General features: G+C 39.7%; 1 protein-coding gene across 1 annotated transcript in view; it reads left to right on the top strand.

The window, feature by feature from the left end:
• The window catches only part of grid2 (glutamate receptor, ionotropic, delta 2), a gene marked incomplete at both ends in the record, with an annotated part of 420,090 nt that overhangs the window by 66,375 nt on the left and 341,692 nt on the right, over positions 1 to 12,023 (top strand). The window contains one exon of the mRNA XM_079221919.1: positions 4,355 to 4,510. Within this exon, the coding sequence (XP_079078045.1) occupies positions 4,355 to 4,510 (156 nt within the window). The remainder of the gene's footprint in view (positions 1 to 4,354; positions 4,511 to 12,023) is intronic.

The raw sequence follows: 12,023 nt of genomic DNA, 5'->3' as shown, positions 1-12,023 counted from the left end.
GCTGTGTTGATGTATTGCTGCTGATGGTGAAATCAGTGTTTGCAACAGGCACTCAAAGGAGACTGGATGCTGGTTACCACATGGCTCTGTGGTTGGCAATGTTCGTCGATCAGTTGGTCCTCCAAATGAATTCAGATTGAAATATCAAAAAAACTACTGTATAGATTGTTGTGAACTTATTAGCGATATTGGAAAAGAGCTTTGGTGATTCCCTGTCTGATTTACGTTGTTACTTTGGCCATCTGTGCTTTCTGTAGCTCCACTATATTGTTCACATTTAAGTGGGTTTTTTGTCGGACAAAACTCAAGAATTATTGGATGGATTTCCTTGGAAATTGATACAGATGTTTTAAATTAAATATCAAAAGGGGCTATCACGGTGATGGCGCAAGGCAATGTTAAGTGTTTCAGCACTTTAGTAAACTACGGTTGTTTTTAAATGTGCTATACAAATGAAGTTTGATTTGATGTATTGAGCTACTTTGAAATTACAAGGAGTCAAATTTGATGTAGGCGCAGCTACAAAATGTCTTCATTAGTGCTTAAAAGGTTAAACATGTAATTTGGCAGGTAACGAATGGATGAGGATGTGCTCGAAATACTTAAAAGCTATGCTTATTGATATTCAAAACTGAAATGGCTGATAGTACAATGAAAGATAGAAGAGAATACTCTTGGCAGATTTATCTTGATTTTGTGCTTTCAAGTGACAACACACTCCCCTCCTCATTTTTCTTTTCCCTGTAACTCAAGAGGTTATTTGGCAGCACAGTAAGTATACACACAAGCAATCTAATGCATCTTTATTGATGTACACTAACTATGAAGTTAATACGAAACACTTGACTATTGGAAGACTTTTGATCAAAACCTCTCAACCCAAAAATGTGGGGTCTCTAGTGTTGAATGCCACATCCATTCATCATTCACCACTGTTGTTGATGATGCTGTTTTCATGGAGGTGATGGTTTGGAAATCAGTTGGTGATTTAGTGGTGCTGCCCACACAATCTGTGCGTGTGCGTGTGTGTGTGTGTGGCAGGTTGAGTTTGTGCACGTGCGTGCGTGTGTGCCCGCACTTGGGGTGTCTGTGTAAAGCCATATTCAATGCTTTTATTTCCTGGTTGATTGATGTGGTGACGTTTGCCTTTGCGCTCACAATCGCATTACGGGAAAGGAGGAAGAGCCAGGATTCTGTGTGTTGTGTGTGTTTGCGTGCATGTCTGTGTGTGTCGGCGTTTGTAAATAAACATGCCACGCTGTTCAAAAATAATAAGGCTGAGAACAGAAGACAATTACCCACCCTCCTTCTCATCTCTCTTCCTTACTTGTCCTCACACACATTCAATATATCGCACATGCATTCTTTTTCCATTATATGAGAATCAGCAAACACATGTTGAAAATAGGGATACACCGTTGGGACTCTTTCAGTCCTGACACCGATACCTCAGCCGTTAGAGTATAGATCCAAAACCAGTGTTTAGTCAATAAGCGGTAAGCCTCACCGTGTTGAAGGGACTATGATCCTTCTTTTAAGTGTAATGCAACATCAGGCTTGACTTAAACAGTGCCTACCAAACTTTGTAAAACAAAATGTAACAAATAAATATATAGATATATCTTTACAGAACTGTTATTTCATTCAAAGCAAGCATGAAATACCTCGGAACAGGTCTTACCTTTTATTGTTAGCTGCTGATGACTTGTGTAGGCTAGTACTGGACATGCACGTGTCATCAGATGTAACCATAGAATTGCTCATATGACCACTTCCAACATACTACATGGGCTATATGCACATTCAAAACTGCCACACTCTGTAAATTAACTAAAAGTTTCCTACATGGTTCACAAAAGTTTAAATTCCTGTCTAATTGACCCTTTGAGGCGAAACACATTTGATGATGCGTTTAAATCCGTTCCATCATCAAATTGTCTTCGCTGTGTTTCTGTCTCTGTGCGCCAACTCTCTCTGTCTGGATTAAAGAGCGGTAGCAGCCAGCCAGCTGATAAACCACTGCTCAGGTCCAACAACTATCAAACAGAAAGATAATTTGGTTTAGAGATCCCCATTTTGATGTCCTTTTGTGACTGTTGTGCCACTGGACCCAAACAACACATTGCTGGTGGGATATTTCAAAGAACAAGATTTACAAAGAGAGTGTGTACGCACAGTGCTGCTTTTAATTTATGTCTGAAGGCATGACGAGGTTACTATGGCAACTCCATTGTGGAGGCCTAGATTAGGGGGGGCCATCATAGTTTGTTTTTTCTGCAACTCTTTTCATTTTCTTCAATTTAGTAAAATTAAAAAAATATGTAAAATTATCCTGCAGATACTGAGTGCAAAACACACTGATCTCAAGTGTTCTCCCACCTTTTGTCCAACTTCTTCCCCAGAGCATTAGTTTAATGCCATGTATACAGTCCTCTCCTCTCGCAATGCATTTGTCCTCTGGACATACACAACCTCACGTTGTCTTCCCCAGCAGTGTCATCTTCAAGCGGATTGGAACCCCATTCATAATTTATCTCTAATGGAATAATTAATGAATCTTTGTGTCTCACTCTGTATTGCTTCGCCCAGGCCTGTTTGTTTCACCTCATCTATACTGCATGCTTATTGAAACAAGCAAGACTCAATCAGTGAGGGGGAGGGGGGGTGATACATACTTAATGAGGCCTTTTTGATGAAGGGGCAAACGCCCTTCAAACATCAGTTGCGTTTGCATGTGATGAATGGAGGGAAGTTGGTGAGGAAGTAAGATCTTAACCTTTTTAAGATGCCGACACATTTTTTATTACAATATAGTCACCTGCAAAGGTCATACACTACACTTTTTTTCAGCTAATTTAGCATACGATTGGGTTTCTCAGACATATCCCTGGAATGAGAAGGCAAATCTTCACAGAGGCAGCATATTTTCTTCAGTAAGGTTGGCCTATGTGGGGATTCAGAACATAACATTTGCTGTTTGGCATCATACTTTACTCATTGAACTGTCCAAGACCAAAATAACAGCAACAGTCTTCTAAAAGTGGTACAAAACTGCCCTCAAGCCAATGTAGCCTGTCTCGTGTTAAAAGAGTTTGCAACCTGTGTGTTTGTGTGTGGGTCTCTCTCTCTCTCCCACACACACACACACACACACACACACACACACACACACACACACACACACACACACACACACACACACACACACACACACACACACACACACACAATACATTATGAGGCTTATTTCTTAGTAAGCGAAAAACAGTTAGCAGAGCTTCACTGCACTAGCACCCAAAAGTGGTGGTCCAATGGGTTCATGGGATAAACAGGGTTGAAAAGAGAGGCTAAACGTGAAGAAAAAGAGAAATAGATATCACATGGTTAATTGTGTGTAACAGACCAAAGCAGTGACCAAAATTGCTCCCGGCCAGTCACCGCCCCATGTTGCCTCGATCTTTTGTCTCCAAAAAAATATTTGTATGACTAATTTATTATTGCCTAGTGGGAACTTTATCTGCCAATACAGATACTGAGACTCACCAGTCTTTATTTGTCCCTTTGTGCAACAATCATTTGGGCTGATTCAGTGTGCCCTTGAGCAGAATTTGACCCTAGCATGAATCATGGTGTTGATGCATTTCTTCCTCACACCCTGTCTTTCTCAAGCTGGGTCTCAACTATATACAGTTGCTAATACTAGTGCGAGACTAAGCACAACAACACAAGAGTTACTCCCGAAATGCAGATTTTTTGTTTCCGAAATTTGAAAAACAAATGGTGTATCCTCTGAAGCCCCCAGAATCGCATACCCTATTAAAAGTCGGTCAGTTTTAAAAGGAGGTTTTTGACAGTTGTTATTAGTCCAGATATATCAAGTGACCATCACCTTTTACAGTTGGTCATCAGTCACTTATTTATGATCTCGTTATCAGCTGGAATATGTTGTAATTAGATCAATATTCTTTAAAGTTCAGTCATTGTTCACATGTTAAGCTTTGGTATCGTGGAACTGGCCCCAGTTAACCACAGTTCTTTACACTTTGTCGGTTGTTTAGCAATGTCTTGGTGATAAAATGTGATTTTCTTTTCTTTCATTTTTCAATGTGTCGAGGAGCTCTGTAAGGCAGAATTATATTCAGGTTGTTGTGAAGCTAAATCTTGCAGGACAGAGTAGAAGATAGAGCCTGGCCCTGGGTTTTCTGAATAACTCACCTTTTGTGAGCTGTATTCTTATGTCTCGTCCCTCTTTATCACCATATTCATGTCACAATCCTGTTTTTCATCCCAGAAGTCCTGGAAATACTGAGTAATATCTTCCTCTTTTCCTTTCTGCTTCTTTCCATGTGAATAGGTGCCATCTTCGACGAGTCCGCACGGAAAGATGATGAGGTGTTTCGTCTCGCCGTGGCAGATCTCAATTTGAACAACGAGATCTTGGAGACAGAGAAGATCACCATCTCAGTGGAGTTCGTTGATGCGAACAACCCCTTTCAAGCTGTGCAAGAAGGTAGGATGATAATACTAGGTTGTCATGGAGTTTAACATTTGTGCTTGGAACGGGGCCTAGCAGATGCAGCAGCTTCAAAGTCAAATTGCATAAGGCTCTCTTGCGGTCCTGTCTACATTTTTTGTGTTGACCTCTACAATAAATTGGTGCCAGTGAGGCACAGGAAATTCATTCATGTAAAAACACAGCATCAAAGAGTTGGCACAAAGTCAGCCTCAGTCTTTAATGCTCGCTATGTTTTCATGCATGACTTGCACACCCTCTGAGTTGACCTACATCACCCAGTGTGCTGATGATGGGGCAACATTTTATTTATTTCTTCTTCCTTTTTTTATTTGCTTTGTTATGGTGTTGACAGCCATTTTATTTCATGCAAATGTGGTTAGGACAAGGAATTGACTGTGGAATTCTGATTAATGGTCGTCAAATAGTGGATAGACTTGTCTACTCTTTTCCATCCATGAGAAAATAGATTTGGATATGCATCCCTGTCAAAGATTAGCTGTTGAATTAGAACCATCTGGCTTGATGCTAAGTAACCTTTTAGTAATGCTGTAAATGGTCAAATAGCCTTTTTATTTGATATCTTTATCTGACTAATCTATCAAAAGACCCTCAGTTGTACACACGAGAAGCCGTTTGAGGTCTGCAGTGCAAAAAAGACATCATGAACATGTTAGGTTATTTATTCTTTACACAACTATGGAACAGCTGGCAGCAGGCATACTTGCTACCAACACTGTTATCTGTATGCATGACACATGTGACATTACAGGAATTATTATAACAACTAGAGAGAAAGAGAGAAGATGAGCAGTGATCTGTGATCTGGTTTACAGTGTGTGTAAACATCAACACATAAACCACCAGTTACACCACATAAAGTCTCCTGCTGGAGGACAATCAGCGTCACAGCAGGACACTCCTACGCCTCAGATGCATGAATGCATGAATGCAACGCGTTCGGTTACAGACTTCATTGTGTGAATAGTTAATTCCCCCCACTCGGTTGGACCGTTCTTCAATTTGTGTTATCAATTGTCTTTGTTACAACAGTGGGCATCTCTGACAATGTAAGTTAATATGAATAATACCTGACGTTATGTCTCAATGGAGATATTCAAATTGACAATAATATAGTGTTTGGAAGCTCATTTGCAGACTCTGAGGTTGACTCGCAATGGGCTCAATTTAGTCAGTGAGAACCAACTGCGTACGCTACAACTTGTGACCTTTAATTTGTTACGACTGTGAAGTAATTATCACTATTCTCTATTATAGATATTAAAAATAACGCTTATAAAAACTATAACACCTTGATTGCTTAACCCTTTCATGTTTAGAAACACATGCATGTTTTGAATAAATGTTTCACCTGAAGGAGAGAAGTTGCTTCATTTTCTTTACAAGGAAGATTTGGCCAGTTTTGCAAAGCCAAGTTGTAGTCAGAATCAGAACCATTTATTGCCATTTATTTATTAATTAACATTGTCGTATGTTTTCACGTACAAGTCACCCATGCTGTTGTTTACTATCACTTCTCCAGACTTATAATATTGGTTGTTTATCAAGGAAATATGTGTCGAAGTTAAACATATTTCAAAGTGAATTTATTTTGGGGTGAATTTTGAAAAACACAAGAAGGCTTTATGATTCATTGTAAAGTGTTTTGAAGTCAAAAATGATAAGAAGCCAACTGATCAGTCATGAACAGTGTGAGTACTCACGTATTCCCACACAGTCAAACACAGCCAACAACAAATAGTTAACAGTACATCTGTCAACTCTCGTAATGGCATTGCCTGCAAAGCCAATGAATCATCTGACAACACGGAGGATGTGTCACACCCAGTTTTTTCAACTTTCGTGTGTCAGTGGCTAATTAGGGCATTTGTTTTTGCATTTGACAGTTTTCCAAAAGCCTGGAAGTAGGTAAAAAACCCCAACACATATGTGCTTATTGATGCTTTCTGAGAAATGTTAATGGTTTTCTTTAGAATAGTCAGTGTTGACTCGTACTTGTCTTTGATGTAGAAATTAATCGGTTACATTTAACATTGATATTCACAAAATAGCTTGACATTAACCAATTCATTGATGCGATAATGCAAAAAAAACGTATTGAAAGTAGGAATGAGCTCACTGGTCAAACAATCAGGCGGTCAGAGTTACAACTGCTCCAACTATGTACCAGTGTCTATGATCGGATAAACATATTGCAAGTTTCTCATGGAGCAGTACGCTGGCACAAAGAAAATAGGATGATAAACTGATCATCGCCCAAATATACTGTACATGCTTGTGTGTGAGCCTGACTGGCTGCCTGCCTTTTGGAATCATTGAGCTAATTAATTCAGCATAAAAAGGGAATTAACCAAAAAACAGACGCAATAGGCCGAGGCATATACTGTGCTCACTTATTGGTGTGATACAGCTGTGCTCATGTATATCATGTACATCATGTGCTTTTTGTTTAATACTCTTCTTCTGCGGATTGTGCTTTTAAACTGATTCCATTTTAGATGGAAACAACACCAAAATCAACACTCGGATACAAGCGGCCGAAATGAGCTTCCTCCGTAGGGTGTCCGGGCTCACCCTTAGAGATAGGGTAAGGAGCTCGGACATCAGGAGGGAGCTTGGAGTCGAGTCGCTGCTCCTTCGTGTCGAAAGGAGTCAGCTGAGGTGGTTCGGGCATCTAGTCAGGATGCCTCCTGGACGCCTCCCATTAGAGGTTTTCCAGGCACGTCCAACTGGTAGGAGACCCCGGGGAAGACCGAGGACATGCTGGAGGGATTATATCTCCCGGCTGGCCTTGGAACGCCTCGGGATCCCCCAGAATGAGCTGGAAAGCGTTTCGGGTGAGAGGGAAGCCTGGGTCGGCCTGCTGAACCTGCTGCCACCGCGACCCGACCCCGGATAAGCGGCTGATAATGGATGGATGGATGGACAACACCAAAATCAAAATGTATATTTAATTTATCTATTCTCGAGCATTTCCCTGTAAACAAAACCTGTCATGAGTACAACAGTGAAACATGATTTGGCACCTTATTGCCTTGTTCAACCAGTCAAGCAAAGTACTATACCTACACACTCGTCTGCGACTTTGATTGGATTACAAGTTTCAAGATATCTTGATCAAGGCTATTTCCAAGACAACTAAATTGCATCTGATGTTTGTGTCATTGCAGGATGCACAGTGCTTCTTTCAGTACAGCATATCTGAAGTTTATCACGAGAATATATATATATATATATATATATATATATATATATATATATATATATATATATATATATTGATCTCACCTCCATGCAGAATTAACTCATTGATTTCAGATAAACCAAAACCAATGGCTTTAAATGGGCAACATGAAACATGCCAGCAATTAGGATCTCTTCAAAGAGTCATTGATTAACTGATAATCAAATACAAAGGCCCCATTAACAACATCCATGTACACACTAAAGTAAACACACACGCACACACACATAAAGAATACATGCGGCTGCGCATAATATTATGGTCCCAGACACGAGGGCGTCTAATGTTACGATGTTTGTGGAATTTCCACAACAAGTATAAAGCAGAAATAGTGGTTATTCCTATGGTGGATGGCGGAAATGGTAACTGTTTTATGGAGATAAGCCACACCCCCTTTCCTGCGCAAATGACGAGAATAAACCACATATAGTCGAGCGAGTAAACTCACACGAGTAAAAGGTTGCGAAAATTCGCTTCCCTTTTTGTGTGAACGTAGCATAAGAGCCTTGTTAAAGCTCTTGCTTTGATATAAGAGCTCTGCAATGTTGTTCGGTAGTCAGGCTGTCTCTTTGAAGTCCCACACTGATTATAGTTCCATTACCTGGACTCTCAAGGATACATGTCTGTGTTTGTTTGCTTCTTTATTTTGAGGTCAGTGGGCAGCTTGCATTTCAGGTGCCTTTTTCTAAGATATCAACATTATGTGAAATATCGTGACTAAAGAGTGATGTGACAACACAGCAGGAGGCATTTGACCGTTTGCTCCTTGACCGAGCGGACTGAGCCAACAGCATGTTCCTGAATCCTGCAGTATGTGTCATTTTCTGTCCTCGTATTTCTAGCCTTTTCTTGCACGACTGCAGATGGGATTATTCGGTGACTTCTCTTTTCCAACTTTTTCAGTCAGGGAAATGCTTTTTTGCTAATTGTGCAACTTCTTTTTCTGCATTCTCATACATCACATTTATAAACATAGACAGTGTTACAACTTGGCGCTGCCAGGCACACCACTGCCTTGTCCTGGCTGCTATAGATAGTTCGTTTCTCAGAAGCATACAGTATCTGTTGGCAGTACGGGATTTATTAGTAACAGATGAGTTGCTAAGTGTTCCTTTTTATTGACTGGGACTTCAACCAGCTAGTTTTCATTGACAAACAGCCCTTGCTTGTCATTTCTCCGTCCCTCATTCCTGACTGATTAACTCCTGCAGGCCTCAGAGCCCCTCAGTCTGTGGACTGGTCTGTCTGAATTTTTGGGAGTTACAATGAATACTTTCCAGCATTCCTATCTGCCTGGTACTGAACAGACCGCCTGACTCATTTCCCTGTCACTCTTCCTGCCAGACTATCTGTTTGCCCGTCTGGTTGTGTAGTTAGCTGGCTGAAAAATGGCTTGAAAAATTGTCTTTGTCTCAGTCTGTCCCTCATTTATTATGGTGTCAGATGCTTTGCTTGGTGCCCTTATAAGCAGAAACAAAAGACAATCGGTGCTACTCATTTTACTCTCAATATTCATTTTACACTCAATTGACTCTCAATATTTGCACAATGTTTGCACAATCCTTGTACAAAAGCACAGTTCATTGTCTAGCTCACTCCCAGATGTGATACAAACGACGATGTGGCACAGAGGCAGAAACTGATACATGATTGAGGTTCATTTTGAGTTTTCAATTTTGAGTACAGGTTTGAGGGTCCAGCATCTTTGTCTAGCCTGCATCTCTGCTGTACTAAAGCGAGTAATACAAATATGGCAAATTACAATAACCATATCTCTAACAATACAGGCTATTTTATAATAAAGTCGTCCAACTAAATTTTAAAAAGAAATATCTTTTTAAATGCATTATCAAAATGAGTTATCTGCCCTGAGGGCCGTGTGTGTGTGTGTGTGTGTGTGTGTGTGTGTGTGTGTGAGTGTGTGTGTACAAAACTCAGGAGTCTCAGGAGTGTGTAAAGGGGCTTGGATTAAATCACACTCCGTCCCTCCCTTTCTTCCTCCTGCGTGGTACTTAATTGTGGATCTGCTCCTGTCACTTATATTCACATTTCACTCCCTACACCTTATCCCCCCATCTCCATAGTAACCGGTCTCGACATTACTGAGCATGTGTGCGCGTGTGTGTGTCTTTATGCATGTCAATGCGTGCCCGTTCGTGTCCCCATTGATTAAAGCAATGAGAATCACCTAATTGGATAACAGTCTATGGAAAGGTGGGGGGCGATGGAAAGCAGAACAGGAGGAGACCACAGGAGGGAGAGAACTCAATAGTTGTCTCAGCTTATTTTTCAACTCAGCTTAGTCTTGACAAACAGGGCACACCGCCACATTTATGCACACACTCACAGGTAAAAAAATAATAATAACTCTTCCCTTTGCTGGAAGATGTGCAAACAGAACTTAAATGCTTTACAGACTCTGCCAGCAGCTATGACTACCTGTTAGCTAGATGTTTTGATATTGTCTTTTCGATTGGAATGCCGGAGTCTCCATCAAAAGGAACCATTTAGTTTTAGTAGTATTTAATCCACTAAAGGACTAATCCCAAGGATTAAATGCACATGGATGACTCAGCTAACAATATGATTAATTCCCTCAGTGATTACACCTGACAAAACTGCCGGACAATTAAGCAACAATCTCCGCAATTCATGGGGAATTTTCCTCACACATTTCTCATGTTTGTCTCAATATACTCCCCTGCCAAAATAAAAATGGTAGCAAATTGTTCATCAAGCAAAAATGCCCACCATGTGTTGGTTACAGCATTTTTCAGATGTGACGATTTGCAGCTTTGTAAATTCAATGTCTTTCAGTTTTGGACGATGGCTTGTCAACCAAATCAATTAATTTTACAGACTAAAATATTAATTGATTAATACAAAATAAAAATAGCAACAGAATAATACATAATTGTCCTCCATCAAAACCTTGAGCATTTTTTTGCATGCTATTTTGATAATTTTCTCTTTGACATTTTATATATTTACTTAAAAAAAGAAAAGATTCAGCACCATGGACAGCGCATAACATCAAAAAATGTGTTTCTAACTAGATAGTGAGACATTTTTGAAGCCTTTTTTTGTATATATGTATATATATATATATGTGGGTATTTATACATGTGTATACATATCTATATATTTATGTATATATTTATATGTATATTTATGCATTCATATTGAATGTATGTGTATGTATGTGTATGTATATATTTGTATGTATATACTGTATATGTATATACTTTTCAACATAAATGCTTGTTGTAAAAGTGCTTCAAAAGCGGTAGGGCTGCTAATGCTAAATGGGATGTGTATATTCTTAAATTTCTAATTCAAGTTTCAATGCATTAGACTGACTGAACTTATTTAGAAGATGTGTCGTCTTGTCGATTAAACTATTGTGACACAGTGGAGCTCGTTGTGATTCACCGTAGAGATGCGATATAGTGCTAAAGTCAGCATTGAGCAAATGCCTTAAGGGTGTGTGAAACACTTGACTGCATGAGCGTGATGCGAATAACTTTGTCATATTGATGAGTTCACACATTGAAGAAAATAAGAATGTCATCCATCCAATTGAATTAAACACACACCTCTTTCCGAATATCTTCTTCATCAAAATAATGTTTCTCTCTTTCCCACTCTCTCTATATTCATCCATCTTTGATGCAGGACTTTTATTCAGAGTGCAAAGAAATGAACAACTTGAGTTTTGTAATCGGGGCGTTTTGAATTTTTCCTCAGAATATCGCAACGTTGGATGATCTTCCCTGATCATCAAACATTAATGTGCCGTTTAAAATATTTAGAAGACCCCCTCATTTCTCAGTCTGTAACCCAAAAATAAACAAAAGGGTCGGTACCAATAGAGATGTCAGAGCACTGGAAGGAGGAAATGGAATTGGTCTAGACTGTTTACTGCTTCAGGTTTATGTGCATGAGGAGGGAATTAAGTCAAAGACAAAGTGATAAAAACAGACCTAAGTTTACAGAACTTGGGTTTTTCACAACCTAAAAACGTCATATTTCATAAGGAAGACTTCCTGTCTGCAAGTGTTCCTGTGTTTACACTTGCATGTTCAATGCAGTTCAGAATGTAGGGTTTAAACACAGTGGACAAAAGATAAAACACAATGTCCAGCTACACTCTCGTGTCCTCAGGCTTTCCCAAGAGAATCTGATTGGATTGGGAAAAACTTCAGAGATTTGGTACAAAGTCTACTTAAGCCTACAGATTTTCAG

The sequence above is a fragment of the Taurulus bubalis genome, assembly GCF_910589615.1.
Source record: "Taurulus bubalis genome assembly, chromosome: 8".
NCBI lineage: Eukaryota > Metazoa > Chordata > Actinopteri > Perciformes > Cottidae > Taurulus > Taurulus bubalis.
Note: the sequence above shows the minus strand (reverse complement) of the source record. Positions and strands in the feature narration are given on the sequence as shown.